At 46.8% G+C, this 21,962-nt stretch overlaps 1 protein-coding gene across 1 annotated transcript in view; it reads left to right on the top strand.

The window, feature by feature from the left end:
* The first annotated feature begins 7,605 nt into the window (after positions 1-7,605).
* The window catches only part of LOC311018678 (para-nitrobenzyl esterase), a 27,560-nt gene continuing 13,203 nt past the window's right edge, over positions 7,606-21,962 (top strand). Inside the window, exons 1-2 of the mRNA XM_084017695.1 lie at positions 7,606-7,739; positions 8,651-8,870. Coding sequence (XP_083873821.1) covers positions 8,854-8,870 — 17 coding nt within the window. The 5' untranslated portion in view covers positions 7,606-7,739; positions 8,651-8,853. The remainder of the gene's footprint in view (positions 7,740-8,650; positions 8,871-21,962) is intronic.

Genomic DNA, 21,962 nt, shown 5'->3' with positions numbered 1-21,962 from the left:
TAGTAAAGAATTAACATGAAAGAGGACGATCCCCTACTGGTCCGACAGCGGGGGAATGAGCTCAGTTCAACGCTACTAACAGCTGTGTGAGTGCAACACCAGGAAATGTAGAGCAGATGATAACAACCATGGACCGTTTATCGCTGCACACAGCGACATGGAGACGGATACTTCCAGAAATATGAAGCTGGATTTCAGGGTGAACTAACGGCCCCAAGAACAGGAAACAAAACGGAAGTCCAGGGAGAAACCGGCCGGAGAAAAGAAACAAGCAAGTCCATGAAGTGTTAAAGTCATCTTAGTAGCTAACTAGCATTGGTAGCATGGTAGCGACCTGTCAATCAGCAGGTAAGCCCCGCCCCCTAAAGCATCCCCTGCTTTCTGGTCTGGTGGACTCTAAACGGACCATAATGTACTAAATGAACATCATGCTGGATTGAAGAAGACTTGAAACTAGAGATTGAGACCATAAACTCATGTTTACAATGTTTACTGAGATAATACATCAAGAGAGAAGTAGGACCATTTTCTCATAGACTTCTATACAACCAGAGAGGAGTCGCCCCCTGGTGGCCAGCAGAGAGAAGTAGGACCATTTTCTCATAGACTTCTATACAACCAGAGAGGAGTCGCCCCCTGGTGGCCAGCAGAGAGAAGTAGGACCATTTTCTCATAGACTTCTATACAACCAGAGAGGAGTCGCCCCCTGGTGGCCAGCAGAGAGAAGTAGGACCATTTTCTCATAGACTTATATACAACTAGAGAGGAGTCGCCCCCTGGTGGCCAGCAGAGAGAAGTAGGACCATTTTCTCATAGACTTCTATACAACTAGAGAGGAGTCACCCCCTGGTGGCCAGCAGAGAGGATGACAGTTTAAGGCGTTTCAGTGTTGGCTTCACTCTTCAGATCGGAGGTTGCCTCCTGGTTCAGGCAGATGTCAGGTCTGAAATCATCCGGCTCATTAAATGGAAACGTTCTGTAGAAAGAAGCGAGTGTGATTCTGTTGTATTCGTGTTTTTAAGATATTTGCAGTGAAGCGCTACGTCCGTTAGAACCGACGTCACGTTGTTGTGCTGCCGTCCATTACCTCCGACCGCTCCGTGGTTAAGTGCCCTCTGCCTCTCACGGCGGTCTGACAGGTCATTATCGGGTGGTGAAGAGATGGCGAGCAAAGCTTTTAGCTCGCTTTGACGTGGCCACAGATCATTCCAGCCTTTACAGACAGACAGACAGACAGACAGACAGACAGACAGACAGGTCTCTGGATAATGGAGGCTGAGAGGAAACATACGAGGGAACAAAGATTTCCATACATTTAAATGTGTTTGGAAGAGAGGCATCACCACAGCAGCCAGCAGATGTGGAATAACTGTATATTTATAGAGCTCCTTGTGTCTTAATGTGTCTTCTAACAAATGATTGGGACGCTAACGTCCAGTCATGTGTTCAGTCTGCTCACTGACCGAATCTACGGTCCATCACGGTCTGACAGCTGCACACAATCCAGACGTCCCGCTCCGCGTTTCACTCTGTCGTCAAGTATGTCGCCGGTGTTTCGGCGAGCCCTGGTCCCGGTGGATTTATGTGTGTGTTTCCTGTCGGCGTGCCAGGCGGCTCCTCGCCAACGCCACTCAGTCAACCAGCAGGCCGGAGCTAATGGCGTCTCAGAGAGCCATTTAAAAAAACCTCAGCAAACGGCAGCTAATCATCACTGGTGTGGCAGCCCCTCCACCGGGTCTCTGTAGGCCTCCGGGGTCCCTCCACCTGGTCTCTGTAGGCCTTGGGGGTCCCTCCACCGGGTCTCTATAGGCCCCGGGGGTCCTTGGCCTGAAAACGTTGAAGACCCCTGGTCGGATGTGGAAGCTCGTGTTTAGATGAAATACGATGACGAGTTGGCGAGTGGAGACGAAGACGTGGTGATGAGAACTTTGGAGTCTGGCGGACGGCTTCGTGCTGGTTCTCGGCGTAGACCCTGATTTGGGACCACGCTGAGACCCGAGAAAGAAACTCGACTCAATCATGTTTCCGTAATGAAAACTGATTGTCTCGCCTCAGTTTTCAATTCCACTCAATGTGATCATGGATATGAACGTCTGGCGTCCTGCAGCCGGCGGAGCCACATCACCAGATCAACGGCTGGTCCCTGTGGGGAAGGAGCTCACGTCAGGGGGGGGGGGGGCAGAGACAGGATCGGGTCTCAAACCCAATGAGACGGTATTGATTCTGAACAGTGTTCTCTTATTAAAGGGAGCTTTCTGTTTGTGAAAGTGAAGAGACGAGTCTGAGATGAAGAATGTTCTTCTGAAGCTCTGAAGGCTCGTCCGTCACCATCATGTCTTAACGAGCTCATTAAACCCGACTGTCCTGCTAGACCACTACGCTCCACAATAAAGGGCTACTTGTGGTTCCTAGGGTCTCCAGAGCTTTCAGCCATCAAGCTCCTTCTGGCTCTTCTGGTTGTGGTTTGGGAGGCAGACACCGTTCCCACACATACACTTAGGGCTGGCTCAGGTCTACCCTGGACCTGGCTCAGGTCTACCCTGGACCGGCTCTTAGTTATGCTGCTCTACACTTCAAGGACTCAAGTATGAGTCCTTGTGCTTTTGTCGTCTCGCAGGTTTTTCCCAGATCCTGGTGGAACCACCTGATGTCACCAAGTAACTCATTAGCATAATATATGCCCCGCCCTCCAACAAAGCTAGTCAGAGTGGAGCTGGAACGTAAACGTCCTCCGTCTGGACTTCAAGAGGACGAGGAGCTGAAGAAGAAGAGGCTGAGGTTCAGTTCATCACTGTTCCTCAGCAGAACCACTCCTGGTATCTGGTTCTGGTGAGGGGGCGGGGCCTCCTGGTATCTGGTTCTGGTGAGGAGGCGGGACCTCCTGGTATCTGGTTCCGGTGACTTAGCCCCCCCTCAGACCACCACAGGACCTGATTATAACGGGACCATGAACTCCACATACAACGTTACGTTACGTAACTTAATAAATGCCGTGACGGTGTGGACGATCCGAGCCGATCGGTTTGGAACGCGGCCGGCGGTTATTAGGATCGTTTTCAGCCTCATTCTGAGATCCATTTCAGATCCGTTAACATGCAGATCTCCGTCAGCTCCGACACACACACACACACACACACACACATACACACACACACACACACACACACACACACACACACATACACACACAAGAGTTCCTGACGAGGGGGTTTACACAGGAACAGCGTCACGGCGGCGAAAGTGGGTGAAAGTCCCGTGTCTGTTTGACCGAGTCGGCAGACGAGTCCGGGTCCCTGTCTCCTCCCGTCACGTATTTAAAGGGCTGCTTGTTTTCTTCATCACCTTCCACCCCGTTAACAGGTGATGTGTGAGGCATGAACACTGTTGCTAAGGTTACCTGCAGCTTAATGTGCTAAAAGATCACTTGTGCAGTGATTCACCCGCTTTTAGGCTCCAGAAATAATCTCCCAGAATGCAGCTGTTCCTCCCAGAACGGCGTGTATGGAAGCCCAGACGGGCGTCGCGAAGGAAGGAGCACGTTGAGTCTGAGAGGAGGAGGAGGGGCCGTGGAGGAGGCGACACAGTGGAGGAGAAGGCGCTGTGGAGGAGAAGGCGCTGTGGAGGAGGCGTGGAGGAGGCGACGCCGTGGAGGAGGTGTGGAGGAGGCGATGCCGTGGAGGAGGTGTGGAGGAGGCGACGCTGTGGAGGAGGAGGTGTGAAGGAGGAGGCGACGCTGTGGAGGAGGCGTGGAGGAGGAGGCGACGCTGTGGAGGAGGCGTGGAGGAGGTGTGAAGGAGGAGGCGACGCTGTGGAGGAGGCGTGGAGGAGGCGTGGAGGAGGCGTGGAGGAGGCGATGCTGTGTGGAGGAGGCGTGGAGGAGGCGACGCCATGGAGGAGGCGTGGAGGAGACGATGCCTTGTGGAGGAGGCGTGGAGGAGGCGTGGAGGAGGCGATGCTGTGTGGAGGAGGCGTGGAGGAGGCGACGCCATGGAGGAGGCGTGGAGGAGACGATGCCGTGTGGAGGAGGCCTGGAGGAGGCGACACCATGGAGGAGGCGATGCCGTGGAGGAGGTGTGGAGTAGGAGGCGACGCTGTGGAGGAGGCGTGGAGGAGGCGTGCAGGAGGCGATGCTGTGTGGAGGAGGCGTGGAGGAGACGATGCCGTGGAGGAGGTGTGGAGTAGGAGGCGACGCTGTGGAGGAGGCGTGGAGGAGGCGTGCAGGAGGCGATGCTGTGGGGAGGAGGCGTGGAGGAGACGATGCCGTGTGGAGGAGGCGTGGAGGAGGCGACGCCATGGAGGAGGCGATGCCGTGGAGGAGGTGTGGAGGAGAAGACGTGGAGGAGGAGGCGTGGAGGAGGAGGCGCTGGCATGGACGCTGTCAAATAAAACGGTGAGTCACGCCTGCAGCCGCTGTGACCTTTCTGTGACCCCCCAGCTGGACGGGACAACCACACACACAGCGAGAGGGAGGAAGTGTGTGTGTAAGTGTGTGTGTGTGAGTGTGTGAGTGTGTGTGTGTGTGTGTGAGTGTGTGTGTGAGTGTGTGTGAGTGTGTGTGTGAGTGTGTGGTCATGTCACCTAACTGTACACGGCGCTTTTGAAATTCAAATTATGGTCGTTCTCATGTGTCAGCAACAACAGCTGGTGTGTGTGTGTGTGTGTGTGTGTGTGTGTGACAGAGCTAGTGACCATATTTCCTGTGGAGGACGCATCCTTCGTGGTCGTAAGTCGTCCCGAGGCGGTCTACGGATCGTCCATCCAGGATCCACAGTCCCGGAGTCCTTCAGAGCCCCAAACAGACTCTATCCAGGATCCACAGTCCCGGAGTCCTTCAGAGCCCCAAACAGACTCTATCCAGGATCCACAGTCCCGGAGTCCTTCAGAGCCCCAAACAGACTCTATCCAGGATCCACAGTCCCGGAGTCCTTCAGAGCCCCAAACAGACTCTATCCAGGATCCACATCACTGCTTCCACGTGAGTCTCAGCTGAGAAGGTCGAGAGCCGTTTGGTATTCAGGACGGCGAGCCGCAGATCTCCGCCGCCGATGGAAGCCGACAGCTCGCCGACGGCGGAGCCATCAATCACGAGGCCTTCCAGAGCATCAGAATCCCAGGGGGGGGGGGGGGGGGGGTCCAAAGGGTTTACAGTTCACATGTAGTGGTTCATTCAGTGAGCAGAGACTATAAACCACATCACTGTTCTTCATCCACTCCATGATGTACTCAAAGCTGGAGGACCCAAAATCAAGTATTGATCTGTGATTTAATATCAATAACCAGATGAAAAGGATGCTGAAATAACTCCATCATGATGGTGATCAGTAAAAAGTGCTGAGTCATGCTTTGTTAGGTCTGTCTGCAAGACCACAAGATAACTCCTGTTAAAACGCTGGTTTTCTGAATGGAGTCTGGTTGATGGTGCTAGGCTACGCTAACATTGTAGCTGCTCCATCAACACTCCATATAAGGTCATGAAATCCTTAGAATCTAAATGGGTTCATGTTAAAATAGTACTTCAGTTATAATGCATTCAAGGGGAATTATAGGTTATTATTTTCTTATTAATATGCCAGTAGAAATGTACTTCAAAAGTACGTCTACTTTCTACTAAGAGTACATTTCAGTAGTGTAAAGAAGTAGAATCATTACTTGAGAACAGAACGTCTGGACCAGCAGAGTTTCAAAGCGAGCGAATGAAGGAATCCCAGCGTTCCCATGGAAACACCCCCCCCCCCCCCCCCCCTGATTCAAGTCATTCTTATCTCCACCAAACTACCACACAGGTAATGAGAGTTCATGTGATTGATCTGTGACAGGAAGTAACGCCGCCACTTTAATTCAGCGTATCCAGGAAAACACGGCCGTGGTTTAATGTTTTAATTAGAGGAACCACGTAGACTCTTTATTTACTCTCATATCAGAACATTAGAACCATTAACTTCTCAGCTCAGAATCTCAGGCAACGCTGTGCCTTCAGGGGTTCTTTCCTTTATCTTGACCCCCTTTAAAGGACCATCCCAGTCTCGTTCTGACCCCCTTTAAAGGACCATCCCAGTCTAGTCCTGACCCCCTTTAAAAGGGATATCCCAGTCTAGTCCTGACCCCCTTTAAAAGGACCATCCCAGTCTAGTTCTGACCCCCTTTAAAGGACCATCCCAGTCTCGTTCTGACCCCCTTTAAAGGACCATCCCAGTCTAGTTCTGACCCCCTTTAAAGGACCATCCCAGTCTAGTCCTGACCCCCTTTAAAGGACCATCCCAGTCTAGTCCTGACCCCCTTTAAAGGACCATCCCAGTCTCGTTCTGACCCCCTTTAAAGGACCATCCCAGTCTAGTTCTGACCCCCTTTAAAGGACCATCCCAGTCTAGTCCTGACCCCCTTTAAAGGACTATCCCAGTCTCGTTCTGACCCCCTTTAAAGGACCATCCCAGTCTAGTCCTGACCCCCTTTAAAAGGACCATCCCAGTCTAGTCCTGACCCCCTTTAAAGGACCATCCCAGTCTAGTCCTGACCCCCTTTAAAGGACCATCCCAGTCTAGTCCTGACCCCCTTTAAAAGGACCATCCCAGTCTAGTCCTGACCCCCTTTAAAAGGACCATCCCAGTCTAGTCCTGACCCCCTTTAAAGGACCATCCCAGTCTAGTCCTGACCCCCTTTAAAAGGACCATCCCAGTCTAGTCCTGACCCCCTTTAAAAGGACCATCCCAGTCTAGTCCTGACCCCCTTTAAAAGGACCATCCCAGTCTAGTTCTGACCCCCTTTAAAGGACCATCCCAGTCTAGTCCTGACCCCCTTTAAAAGGACCATCCCAGTCTAGTCCTGACCCCATTTAAAAGGACCATCCCAGTCTAGTTCTGACCCCTTTAAAAGGACCATCCAGTCTAGTTCTGACCCCCTTTAAAAGGACCATCCCAGTCTCGTTCTGACCCCCTTTAAAGGACCATCCCAGTCTAGTCCTGACCCCCTTTAAAAGGACCATCCCAGTCTAGTCCTGACCCCCTTTAAAAGGACCATCCCAGTCTAGTTCTGACCCCTTTAAAGCACCATCCCAGTCTAGTTCTGACCCCCTTTAAAAGGACCATCCCAGTCTAGTTCTGACCCCTTTAAAGGACCATCCAGTCTAGTTCTGACCCCCTTTAAAAGGACCATCCCAGTCTCGTTCTGACCCCCTTTAAAGCACCATCCCAGTCTAGTTCTGACCCCCTTTAAAGGACCATCCCAGTCTCGTTCTGACCCCCTTTAAAGGACCATCCCAGTCTCGTTCTGACCCCCTTTAAAGGACCATCTCAGTCTCGTTCTGACCCTACCGACAGAAGAGAAACCGTGGTTGAGGCTGCTCGACGCGGTGAGAACGTGGTGAGATGCCGTCACAACACCTCCTCCTCCTCCTCCTACTCCGTGGTGACAGGTTGACATTTGACTCCGTGGTCGTAAACCGCCGTCTGCAGCTCCTTATCTCCCTGTGCAGCCGGCCGGCCGCCGCGCCGGTGTTATCAGGCGGCGGACAGGATGAACTCGCACCGCGACAGGAAACACTCACCAATCTCTGACAGGACGCCGCCTCACGAATACCAACGCCATGGGACAGTGTGGAGTCCAGACGGGGATGCAAACCCGTGAACCGTTCATCATCTTCCAGATAAACGGCTGTCTTATCTCGCCGTCCTCCTCAATTCTACTTCCTGTCAGCTCGCTGCAGAGACAGATCTGATGCAGGATGGACCTGAACCGTGCGTCGGGTAAAGTCGCAAGTCAATTAAAATAGCTCTCATTGCATTACAGCTGTATGATCATCGTAGAAGTGAAAAATGGAGCCTGATTCAAAAATAAGCTAATTTTTTTAATGCATTTATAGCCTACTTCTGTCTATAATGTAAATATCTAGTCCATCCTGTATATATTCTGGAAATTGTCTATTAACTTCTCTCTATTTAACTTTCTTTATATAGTCTTAGTGTTAATATCTTTTTTTTAATGTTACCTTTCTTGTTAATGCATGTTTATTATTTATTATTTATTATCCTTATCTTTACTGTCTTGCTGCTGTAACGCTGTAAATTTCCCCACGAATAAAGGACTATCTCTCTCTCTTCATTTATTCAATGTTTTTGTCGTCTGAAGCTAACGTTGGTTTGTCGTCTGAAGCTAACGTTGGTTTGTCGTCTGAAGCTAACGTTGGTTTATCGTCTAAAGCTAACGTTGGTTTGTCGTCTGAAGCTAACGTTGGTTTGTCGTCTGAAGCTAACGTTGGTTTGTCGTCTGAAGCTAAAGTTGGTTTATCGTCTAAAGCTAACGTTGGTTTGTCGTCTGAAGCTAACGTTGGTTTGTCGTCTAAAGCTAACGTTGGTTTGTCGTCTAAAGCTAACATTGTTTGTCTAAAGCTAACTTTTTTGTCTAAAGCTAACGTTGTTGTTTGTCTAAAGCTAACATTTTTGGTGTAAAGCTAACATTGGTTTTGCACCCAACGTCATCCCGATGACAGAAAGAAAATATTGTATGCATGATGGATACTTGAACAGTAAAACGGTGCTGAGCGACATGAAGCACAAACACATCGTGTATTAGTTGTGATTCCGTGTTAATGCTGAACGTCGTAGAACCTGTAATGTTGTTTTAATGCCGTTGTTGCTCTGATCACGATGTGTTTCAGGTTTTAATGAAGCCACGTAATGAGCCGTGAGCGCCGCATTGCCGGTCCGCATCAATCACAGCTGACGGACTAAACCACATTATTTCACCGCCGACGAGCATCGCTCTTCATCGCTGGCGATCCGTCATCCTGAGACAGACGAGTGTGGTTAGATCTGATTGGTCAGGTGTTGGACCTGATGGGAGCCGGCAGGTGAGAGATGGATGAGTTTCAGCTGCCGGTGAGTCTGATTCACCGCAACACATTAACGAGCACACAGCTGCTAATCCGCCGCCGTGCTTCCTTCTGGAGGAGGCGGAGGAGCGACGCTTGATTAGTCTGGGCTGCCTAATTACCCACACTGCACCGCAGGCTCATCAGCGCTGCCGTCTCATTGGTCCGTGACTCGTCTTGTTTGGTGGTTTTTGTTTTTTAGCGAAATGCAGAAAAACAGCATTTCCAGCTCGTTAAAGGCCCAGAAGGCCTTAATGAGGAACATTTACTGACTGAACACTTTAAAGTGTTTTCACGTGCTGATTTAAATGGTTCGGAGGAATCTTTATTCTTTTCTTTCTTTATTTCTAACGATTAGAAAACAAAGTTTAAAATTAATAAACAAAAGGAATATATATAATAATTTGATCATAATAAATACCCACTGGACTCGTTGGTAAAGTCATAGGAAGAAGCCAAGGCTGTCCAGTCCGACCCCCATTCTTCAGCATTAACAAAAGCCAAATTCAAGTTAATTAAAATGTTAAATTTCGCATCAAATCTGTGAAATAAATGGTATGAACTAATGAGACATGACAGACGAAGAGGATGGTCGTCATATACTTCAATGAGGTTTTAGACCTTTGACAGCTTATTCAATTAATTCATTCTATAATGAATTGTGATTCATGACTGGAACAAATTTACACTGCTGAGCAAACACACACAAACCTCCCAAACACAGTGTGTGTGCAGGTTTAGCCCAATTCAATTAACTTCACAGGAAATCCAATTAAGGCCTTCGTCAGCACTAATCCCAGCCTGGTCACCGGCGTTCCGATACCGTTGTTTGCCGGAGGAATTACCGCAGAGTCGAAGCTCTGGACTCCTTTTAAAGCCGCCGTCGATGGTGAGCGTTAACGAGATCGTGGGGACGCTGATTCCCCCTGAACGCAACCTTTTAGGAGAGTGTGTGCTCGGCAAACATTCGCTGGTTTTGTTTTTCCCCTTCAGACGAACGCCGACGTGGCGTTTATCTTCACCACACTGTCACTCACGGGTGAAGACGGAGCCCTAACGAGATGGGAGGAAGCACACACACACACACACACACACACTCACGCACACACACACACACACACACACACACTCACACACACACACACACACACACACACACACACTTTAATGCACGAGGGGGGGGGGGGAGCGATGCCCGGCAGGAATAATGAGAACATCTGCTCCTGTTATTTCCCCCCAATTTACAAGCCAATGAGTCGTGGCGGCCGCGCTCGGCTGTCGCCGCTCGCAGGAAGTCGCTCTGAGCCCAACGGCCCCCCTGAGAACCGCCGCCGGAGATGGAGGTGTTTTGTTTGTTCGTATGATTTGTTTGGCAACACGCCGATGACACGAGACGTGAAACACCTCCACGGCTGACCTCTGAACTCTATCATGTTGTTTTAATGTTGTTTTAATGTGAAATCCTCAGTCTGTGGTTTCCATGGTGACGGCAACAACAGCTGTCTCATGTTTCAACGCCTCATTTACACACAAAACCATGTTTTCCGTTGTTTGTTTAGACTTCCTTTTTTTCTCTCGTCATTGAATCCTGTTTTATTATTAATATCAGTGCATGTTTAACACATTATTATTTTGTTGGCAGCCAAACATATAGATACCATATATCAGCGCTGAGTAACATTCAGGCTGTTATTCATGATTTAAATCACATTCAAGACATTTTGAAAACATTAACTGAAGCTCAGTGAGACGTAAACGATTGTTTTTATCTCTCTTTGCCGGTTGCACAGAATTGAGATCTTTCCCATTGCTTCCACTCGTTATGCTAAGCTAAGCTAATCACACACAAGTCTTGTAGTGAAACTCTGCCTGACACCCGGCAGGTAAACCGGAGTCCATCATGTTGATTCCAGCGGGATCGGTGACCTCGCTCCTCTGGAAATAACAAAAGGCGTCATTTGCTCATGAATGTCCGTGTACCTGCAGCGTGGCCTCATGGGAAGTCCCGTGTTTTTATCTGCTGCTCCTGGCAGTTCAGTGAGAGGTGACGGGTTTGAAGCGACACAAGCAGCATTTCATGAAAACAAAAGGCCCGATGTTGAGTTCATCTCTTTAATGACTGACTGCTGATTAGGGTTGGGCATCGAGATCCGGTTCCAAATAGGAACCGGATCCTAACCTCCGGTTCTGGAACCGTTAAGAAGCTGTTGGAATTGCGATCCTTTTTTTTCGGTTCTTAAACGTCCGCACTAGTTTGTTTGTTTTACTCCGCTCGTACTACTTTGTTTGTATTACTCCGCCCGGCATGCGGAGACTCCGCGATAGAACGATCAGTAACGAGTAGTCTAACGCGCTACTATTGCCAAACCAGTAGTCAGATTAAAGTTACTTATCCAAATACACGGCGCGTTACTATTTTTGTCAGTAAAAAAAAAAGATTTGCTTTCTTCTTGCGTCTCGGGGGGGTGACGTATGTTAGCCGACACCTTCACGGACGGTCGCGTGTAGTCGCTATACCGGCAGAAACGTAAACAATGGAGGGGGAGAGATACGCATTTATCAGCTGGAAATACACGCATTATTTCTACTTCATCTCAGCAAAAGATGGCAACATAAAGGTTCGTTGTACACTCTGTGTTAACAACAAAGTGTTGTCTACTTTCAAGAATACAACGTCAAACTTGAAAAACCTTTAGAGTCACAGCATGGCACAACCACATTAAAAGAGCAGGTCCCGCCCGGTGACGGTGAAAAGGTGTGAATAAACAAGACAAGTTCTCGATTTCAAGGAGCTCCTGCTAACTCAGTCTGTGCTGAAATGCGAGCGGAGTCTCTCTTGAGTGTTTAGTGGAGAAATGTCTCGCTGCTTGCTGGCCCCGCCCCCTCCCTTCGTCATCACGCCGCTCATACTTGAGGACTGTGCTCATTTGTTTCATAAAACCAATCCTTGCTGCTCTAATGCCGGTTCAATATTCATAAAATGTTCATTCATGATGTTACTGCCATTACAATATGCAAACAATTATTTAAGTTAAGTGAAGTCAAGAGTACTACTTTTCAAAGTAACTGTGGCAACACTGGACCTGTTGACCTGCACCTCAAAGAATCGGAATCGAGAATCGTTTAGAACAGGAATCGAAACAGAGGATCGGAATCGGGATCGGAATCGGTAAAATCCAAACGATGCCCAACCCTACTGCTGATAAGGGCCAATGTAGGGGCAACGGAGCCGGGAGGGGCAATATTCAGAGAGAAAAGATCGCTAATGTGTGAGTTTATTACGATGCTAACAACCAGCATCTATGCTAGCTAACGTCCCATGAATGTACATGTATGTTTGTAATGAATCATCCCAATGTGTGACAACGCCTCGTTAACCTCGTTAAGGTCCTTAGGGTGATGATGTTGATGCTTATTGTTGGTTTTATTTATATGAGGACAAACTGTCATCTTATGGGTGTTTATTGATCGGGGCAGTTGGGCTAACATTCTAGCTGTAGCTTTCACTTGTTGCCATAGCAACGGCAAACATCCGGTGTTAGCAACTTGTTTATATCGTCTGTGACAAGTGAAAGCTACCAGTTGGTAGCGTCGTAACAATTTTTTCTCTGAATATTTCCCCTCCCTCGGTTTTTTTCTGTGTTTTTCTACATTGGCTCTGATACGCCGTCGTAGTGACGAAGTGACCGCATCGGATATCTTCAAAAAGCACTAAACTCATCAGATCTATGAACAAAAATGCTTCTAGAAGTTCAATTCTACGTGTGAAAAGGTTTTAAATGAAAAAGAAGAATTAGTGTCACTGAGCCGAGTGTAGATTGTAGATTTCCACCAGGAGCATGATGGGAAATAATCTCACTCTTGCAAATAGTGACCCAGTGTTTGTGTGACTAATGTTAGTGGGCTGAAGGCTGAAGGCTGCTTGTTCCTCCCACTTCCTAAAAACAGCCTCTACTGCCCGCCGCCTCTCTCACTTCTCTTAAAGTCCAGCTGAAATGAAAAATTAACCCGTTTACATCTCCAGTCATAATGTTCATCTATTTAACAAAAGCACATTTTATCTCAAAATACAATATTTTTTCCTGGAAAACAATGTGTGCTTCAGCTTGTACCGTCCACTTTCACCCAATAACATCGTGACAATCAATCATTCTGCTGTTTTTCAGAGAAGGTGATGAGCTCATCTTATCAACCATCAAATCAAATGTCCAAACATCTCTGTTTCACACAAGACAGATACTTCGCTGGCCTTCAGCTAAGAGCTAAAAGAACCACTAGGGGGCAAAGTCCAGTCCTGTAAAGAGAAGCCAAGCTGAAGGTCCTGTCATTCTCTCTGCTGGCCACCAGGGGGCGACTCCTCTCTGGTTGTATGATTGACAGGTCCATTTAGAGTCCAACAGACCAGAAAGCAGGGGATGCTTTAGGGGGCGGGGCTTACTTTGCTACCAATGCTAGTTAGCTACTAAGATGACTTTAACACAATGTTTCCAGAGATAAAGTTCATATTTCCAGCTACTATAGACTTATTTTAAATGGCTCCTTACACATTTTAAAAATAACCAATAATAGCAGAACTCAACCCACCAGAGATAAGAACGACTGGTGAGGAACCGAGCAGCATCCGAGGTCCAAACCAACGCCTCAATCCTTAGAAACGATCAATAATTTTTTTGTATTTATGTCATGAATCAATAGTGCTTTCTACCTCTGCAGCTTCTGCTTCCCTTGAATGTTATTTCCAGCTCTTACTCAGGCAGCAGATTAGGCTACCCCCGAGGCATGGGGTAATGGGAAGCGTGGAGGGCCGGGCTGCAGGTCAATGCACATCGATCCTCCTCATTATTCCACTCCATCGAACGCTCACCTCGGCCATTAACGGCTAAATAAAAACCAAACGCCCCCCTCCCACCTCTTTAACTCTGGGTGATACGCTCCACCTTCGCTCTTTATTCTTGTTTAAAAGCTGCAGCGCACCGATCGACTCTTTGTTTAGGCGCTGTGGCCCGGCGGAGGTAATTATCAGCTCCGGTGGGCGATCCAGGGGGGGGGGGGGGCGGAGCCGAGGAAGCCGGGAGGCGGCGGTCGATGGCGCCGACAGCAGAGATGGAACTCAAACTCTCAACTTTCCACTTTCAGCAAGCTCGCGAGGAAGAAGGATGCACATCCCACACACACACACACACACACACACAATATGTGTGTGTGTGTATATACAGTGTATATATATAGACACACACACAGTATGTCATTAGGGTCAAACCAGCTGTTCCCTACTAACATTTCAGTCCAACTGCCGGAGCGGAGCAGCGTTTTATTTCTTCTCTGCTCTCTGACGTCTAACTGTTGCTCTTCTCTTCTATTTTTGGACTTTTAGAAGTAAAACTATATTTCTGCTCTCAGTAAAAATGTCAGCTTCTGACTCTGCCTCCGACATTCCCAGACAGCCAGTATTCTCTCCTGGATCAGGGCCGTTTGAAAACACACGTTTGTTGTTTGGAACAAAACAAAAAGGCAACAGAAGTAGTCAGTAGGGGGCGCTCATCTTTTCTGAGGTTTTCACGCCGAGTTCACTTCCAGATTACAGACAACTAAACCGGACTCCGTCCTCTAAATCCATAAACAAACAGAAATCCAGCAGGTCGCTCTCTTCTCGGGTGTTTACCAATTAAAGTGCAAATCAAGGCGTCTTTTAAGGCGGCGGGTTTAAGGCGCCTCCGCCGTGCTACCTGTAATCTCCCACAATCCTCAGAGTCGAGGGGGAAAGTCGATCAATAGGCTTGTTCAGGATGGGCTTGGCTTGACTTGACTTGACTTATCACATCACGCCGACGAGAGCTGCAGGTGTCTGAGGGGGCGGGCTCTAAAAGAGACGGCAGCCAAACGCAGTCAAGTCGGACAACAAAGTCAACGTGACCAGTGTTGGGCAGAGGCGATTCTAGAGTCTGTTGGGGCCCCAAGCAAAATTTTCAGTGGGGCCCTTCTGACTAAACAATAACAATAATAATCTTCTAAATAATCTGACGCCAACGAAAGATGTATGAAACCAACGTTTTTTATATTCAAAATGTGCATATATAAATGTCAAGAACAATAAAAACAATATAATAACTAACTAAATAACAAGGTGCTTGTCTGCACATTTGGCATCAAATATAAAATACAAATTTAAATAACAGAAATAACTTTAACAAAGCCTTAGTTGAAAATATACATCTACAAAATGTGCAAAACAATGATTACAAACCCACACAATTCTCATCGGCGAGTCTCGGGGGCCCCCTGGCAACTCGGGGCCCCAAGCAGTTGCCTGCCTTGCCTGTTCACAAACAGCGCCTCTGGTGTTGGGCAAGTTACTTCAAAAGTGTAATGCATTATTTATTACTTGTTACTGTCATTTCAAAGTAATTAGTTACATTACAATATTACTGTCTTTGAATTGTAAGGCATTACACTACTTTTACATTACTTTTGCATTACTTTTCGCCAAAATAAAAGGAAATATGGATTTGTTGTTCTCAATAGATCTTCTTGTGTTCAATGCAGCTCATTACACAGCAGGATGTGATGTTTTTCGCTTCAAAATAAAAGAACGAAAAACGGAAAATGACTCGTATCCCGTTATTCGTTTTAAAAACGGAAAACGAGAAACGGAAACGACTCGTTAACTGATATTAGATATTGTGTTCATGAATGGGATTCGGGGATGAAATAACAGGGCCATTTTTCATTCCAGATTTGCCGTTCGTCTTGTTTAATGACCCGGAAGGCGCTGTGTTATGCTGTGAAATTACCTGAAAGCCTACCTGAGACATTTAGGGGAGCTCTAAAACACTGTTCATTAACGCTCTGACAGCGTCTGACGCTCGCGTTTTGAAGTAAACCTACTGTTTTAAACTCGCACCAAAAGCGTTATGACGCGGACATAAAAGCGGTTCAAACCGACGGGGAGAATCGGAGCCTCCGCCTCTTCGCTGCCCCTCAGCTGTTGATCCTCGGTGTGACTGCCGGTTTCGGCTGCGCTCTGACCGACCGGGAGCCGCTCCGTGAGTCGGTGTCCAGCTCATGGAGCCTGCTAACAACAGCGCTTCATTAACATAGTGTAGAGTTACACGGACCGGCTTTCACACTTTTCCAAAAGTGGAGCGTTTGCCCATCTCACGATCACGAATGTAGAGTCAATTGATTTCGGGTTTAAAATGCATTGTAACGCGTTACTGAGATTTGTACCGAGTAAAATATTACCAGTTTTCTTTTTGTAATGCCTTACATTACCGCGTTACAGCAAAACGTAATGCATTACAGTAATGCATTACTTTTGTAACGCGTTACTCCCAACACTGAACGTGACTATGGTGCTCAAGCGATAGAACACAGCAGCAAAGCAAAGAGGATATGTTATATATATATATATATATATACATACACACACATGTAAGGCAACATGTGGAAGGCAGTCCAGTCCAGTATATTTGTATTATCATTCTATGTTTGTATTAACCAGACCTCACATATAATAGGCCGACTCACAACACAATGCACAGAAGAGATCAAAGCGACCAAAATAAAAAGGCAAATCATTCAATCATTTCACCACAAGGTGGCCGCCAAGTGCGGACCTGAACACACGTCATTGAACTTTTAACCTATGAGAACCATTCCGCTGTAGCGGAGGTGTGGACAAGCCAGTTGCAGCCGTCGTAGACCGCGCTGCCAAGCGCTGCAACAAGCGCCTCTTAAAAACTTGTTCCCGCGATGTTTTGGGTCACGTGATATGGTCGCAACCCTGTGACGTCATTGCAGTCGGCTGCTAAGTCGGACACAATTCTAGCCATCATGCATCGCTTTCAACCCACAATACATCACGTTAGGTAGCGCGCTGCAGGCGGCTACATCAAGTCGAATTCGCCTAGTATTTCTGCCTCTTCAGTCTGAACAGGAGAGGCGGAGCTTAACCTCTGTCACCTGGTTTCTACTTCACACTCTTAGAGTGTGTGTGTGTGTGCGTGTGTCAATATCTATAATAATAATATCTGACTTTTCTTTATTTTATTATTTGTGTGTGCAAATAGAAAACTTTCTGAGATCAATCTGAGCCACATTAAACGACAGGAAGTGGTATAAACACGGGAAGACGACGAGCTGTCGAGAAGCTTCCTCTGAGTGTAGCGTTGTTTTACTCCGATATCTGGAAACAGAAGATAAGAGACGTGAAAGGAAAGAGACAGCTCCGATTCCTGTTTTTTAACTCAGCGGACGACAATACAGACCAACACCACCGCTGGGGCAGTGCCCTTGGGCAAGGCAGCACTAACCTGAGGCCCCGGGACTATGGCTTTGTCTTGGCCCCGCCCCTCCAAGCACCATCGTGACTCAACTTCTGTCCCGACAAACCTCCACTTGGGCTACGTAATTAGCAGACAACAATGGAGTTCATTTCTTGACTGTTCAGTTCAGCTGCAGGTCGTCAAATAGTCATGTGACACCCCTCCCACTGTCGTTAGCTGCGGAAGTCATTAATGTTGTTAGCCATGAAAGTCGTTAATATCGTGAGTGTTGTTAGCCATGAAAGTCGTTAAATTCGTGAGTGTTGTTAGCCATGAAAGTCGTTAATATCGTGAGTGTTGTTAGCCATGAAAGTCGTTAATATCGTGAGTGTTGTTAGCCATGAAAGTCGTTAAATTCGTGAGTGTTGTTAGCCATGAAAGTCGTTAATATCGTGAGTGTTGTTAGCCATGAAAGTCATTAATATCGTGAGTGTTGTTAGCCATGAAAGTCGTTAATATCTTTAGTGTTTTTAGCCATGAAAGTCATTAATATCGTGAGTGTTGTTAGCCATGAAAGCCGTTAATATCGTTAGTGTTGTTAGCCATGAAAGTCGTTAATATCGTTAGTGTTGTTAGCCATGAAAGTCGTTAATATCGTTAGTGTTGTTAGCCATGAAAGTCGTTAATATCGTTAGTGTTGTTAGCCATGAAAGTCTTTAATATCGTTAGTGTTGTTAGCCATGAAAGTCGTTAATATCGTTAGTGTTGTTAGCCATGAAAGTCGTTAATATCGTTAGTGTTGTTAGCCATGAAAGTCGTTAATATCGTTAGTGTTGTTAGCCATGAAAGTCTTTAATATCGTAAGTGTTGTTAGCCATGAAAGTCGTTAATATCGTTAGTGTTGTTAGCCATGAAAGTCTTTAATATCGTTAGTGTTGTTAGCCATGAAAGTCGTTAATATCGTTAGTGTTGTTAGCCATGAAAGTCGTTAATATCTTTAGTGTTGTTAGCCATGAAAGTCGTTAATATCGTTAGTGTTGTTAGCCATGAAAGTCGTTAATATCTTTAGTGTTGTTAGCCATGAAAGTCGTTAATATCGTTAGTGTTGTTAGCCATGAAAGTCGTTAATATCGTTAGTGTTGTTAGCCATGAAAGTCGTTAATATCGTTAGTGTTGTTAGCCATGAAAGTCGTTAATAGCGTTAGTGTTGTTAGCCATGAAAGTCTTTAATATCTTTAGTGTTGTTAGCCATGAAAGTCGTTAATAGCATTAGTGTTGTTAGCCATGAAAGTCGTTAATAGCATTAGTGTTGTTAGCCATGAAAGTCGTTAATATCTTTAGTGTTGTTAGCCATGAAAGTCGTTAATATCGTTAGTGTTGTTAGCCATGAAAGTCGTTAATATCGTTAGTGTTGTTAGCCATGAAAGTCGTTAATATCGTTAGTGTTGTTAGCCATGAAAGTTGTTAATAGCGTTAGTGTTGTTAGCCATGAAAGTCGTTAATATCGTTAGGAGGAGAATCTCAACGCTGAAAGTGCAGAACATTGCCAATAGAAATAACACGTACATGTAAGAAGATAAACAAGAAGATAAATCAAATAAACAAATAAAAAGATATAAATGGCCTGTATCGTCTTGCATTGAAACAATCACTGATCATTTACAGATACTTCTCCAGTATCGCCGTCGCTGCCCCTTTAAGTGGTCGTCGTAGTGTCAAATATGACGTGATATTCCCTGCGACTTGTACTTGTATTTAAAAACTGTGTTGTCAGGGAAAGTCCAACTCTTTTCAATACTCCGCCGAGCTGGCGGTGTGTTTTTTTGCCTTTTTGACCCCACTTAGCCAAACCTCCCGGGGCGAGCTCGGCCGCGATAGGGGGAGTTGTAAGTACTTTGGGGGGTTCGTCGTGCTCGTATTGATCCTCTGAGGAGACCGAGAGCAGCAACGTGGGAGCGGGAATCAATGGAGCAGGAAATTAGCCCTTAATTAATAAATGTTTGTATTCAGCTGGTCCGGCGAGGCGGGGGGGGGGGGCACGCCGGTGAGAATACTAAACACAATCAGGCGCCCAATTATATCAAACTATTATGTAACCGTGAATCGGTGTCGTTTAAACTCGGAGCTGCTGCAAACATGTCATAACATCAACAGACTCAAGGTGGAATTTGATTGGCTTTAGTTCTGAAGAGCGAAGCCGAAGTTAAAGTGCCTTAATGCTGCATTCTCCCTGCTGGCCACCAGGGGGCGACTCCTCTCCGGTTGTATAGAAGTCTATGAGAAAATGGTCCTACTTCTCTCTGCTGGCCACCAGGGGGCGACTCCTCTCTGGTTGTATAGAAGTCTATGAGAAAATGGTCCTACTTCTCTCTGCTGGCCACCAGGGGGCGACTCCTCTCTGGTTGTATAGAAGTCTATGAGAAAATGGTCCTACTTCTCTCTTGATGTATTATCTCAGTAAACATTGTAAACATGAGTTTATGGTCTCAATCTCTAGTTTCTCTAGTCTCTAGTCTAAAGTCTTCTTCAATCCAGCATGATGTTCATTTAGTACATTATGGTCCATTTAGAGTCCACCAGACCAGAAAGCAGGGGATGCTTTAGGGGGCGGGGCTTACCTGCTGATTGACAGGTTGCTACCATGCTACCGATGCTAGTTAGCTACTAAGATAACTTTAAAACTTAGCTGTAAATTTGACCTTGAACTATAGAAGCTAACTTTGTTAGCAGCTTCAACACCAGAATCCACATGGATCCAGATCCACCCGTCACTCCTCCACAGTCCAAATATGGTCACTTCCTGGTTGCAAAAAAATACTGTTATAATCTGTGATCGTTATGGTCAAACAAAATGATGGATTTATTCTCTTTGTGGCTGAAACAAACACATTGCTGCGTTTCGTTGCTCATCGATGAGTAAAACCACAGAAACCCGGTCAGTGCAGGACCTTCCAGGTCCTTCCAGGTCCCTGCAGAGGGTCCTTCCAGGTGCCTCCAGGACTCTCAGTCGATCACACAGACTAATGAGAACATTTAAATGCGACCACGGATGGATTTTTCTTTGGGAGTCATGGATGGTGAACCCACGGAGGAGGAGGAGGAGGAGGCTAAGTGAGCGATGAGCTCCGGTGGAGCGTCGCTCCTCGTTGGCTCAATGAGACGTGTAAGAACCGCAAGCTGTTGGAAAACAGCTCATTTAAATTGATTGAGCACAAATAATGAAACTCCTGAAGAGACTTTCAACTGAATCAATTCTCAGTTGACAAATCAGTTTGATTTCATTTTTTTAAAAGAGAAGTAAATGGTATTAACTGAGTATATATCTCCCACGGAGACCATTGACTGCTACAGATACTCACCAGACTATCAGCAGATGTGGATTAATCCGCCGCTGAAAGTAGTCCCCGGACAAATATCCTCCTGTTTGTTTGATAGAAAACATCCGCTGTTTAACAGCATTACTGGGCTTTTAATATGAAAGAAATATATACACTCAACAAAAATATAAACGCAACACTTTTGTTTTTGCTCCCATTTTTCATGAGATGGACTTAAAGATCTAAAATTCATTCCAGATACACAATATTACCATTTCTCTCAAACATTGTTCACAAATCTGTCTAAATGTGTGATAGTGAGCACTTCTGCTTTGCTGAGATAATCCATCCCACCTCACAGGTGTGCCACATCAAGATGCTGATCTGACATCATGATTAGTGCACAGGTGTGCCTTATACTGCCCACAATAAAAGGCCACTCTGAAATGTGCAGTTTTGTCTCACAGCAAAATGCCACAGATGCCACAAGCATTGAGGGAGCGTGCAATTGGCATGCTGACAGCAGGAATGTCAACCAGATCTGTTGCTCGTGCATTGAATGTTCATTTCTCCACCATAAGCCGTCTCCAAAGGCGTTTCAGAGAATATGGCAGTACATCCAACCGGCCTCACAACCGCAGACCACGTGTAACCACACCAGCGCAGGACCTCCACATCCAGCAGGTTCACCTCCAAGATCGTCTGAGACCAGCCATTCAGACAGCTGCTGAAACAATTGGTTTGCATAACCAAACAATTTCTGCACAAACTGTCAGAAACCGTCTCAGGGAAGCTCAACTGCATGCTCCTCGTCCTCATCGGGGTCTTGACCTGACTCCAGCTCGTCGCCGTCACAGACTTGAGTGGGCAAATGCTCACATTCGATGGCGTCTGGCACGTTGGAGAGGTGTTCTCTTCACGGATGAATCTCGGTTTACATTGTTCAGGGCAGATGGCAGACAGCGTGTGTGGCGTCGTGTGGGTGAGCGCTTTGCTGATGTCAATGTTGTGGATCGAGTGGCCCATGGTGGTGGTGGGGTTATGGTATGGGCAGGCATCTGTTATGGACGAAGAACACAGGTGCATTTTATTGATGGCATTTTGAATGCACAGAGATACCGTGATGAGATCCTGAGGCCCATTGTTGTGCCATACATCCATGAACATCACCTCATGTTTCAGCAAGATAATGCACGGCCCCATGTTGCAAGGATCTGTACACAATTCTTGGAAGCTGAAAATGTCCCAGTTCTTGCATGGCCAGCATACTCACCGGACATGTCACCCATTGAGCATGTTTGGGATGTGCTTGACCGGCGTATACGACAGCGTGTACCAGTTCCCACTAATATCCAGCAACTTCGCACAGCCATTGAAGAGGAGTGGACCAACATTCCACAGGCCACAATTGACAATCTGATAAACTCTATGGGAAGAAGATGTGTTGCACTGCATGAGGCAAATGGTGGTCACACCAGATACTGACTGGTTCTGAGTCCCCAGACCCCCAATAAAGCA

The sequence above is a fragment of the Eutrigla gurnardus genome, assembly GCF_963514095.1.
Source record: "Eutrigla gurnardus genome assembly, chromosome: 1".
Taxonomy (NCBI): domain Eukaryota; kingdom Metazoa; phylum Chordata; class Actinopteri; order Perciformes; family Triglidae; genus Eutrigla; species Eutrigla gurnardus.
Note: the sequence above shows the minus strand (reverse complement) of the source record. Positions and strands in the feature narration are given on the sequence as shown.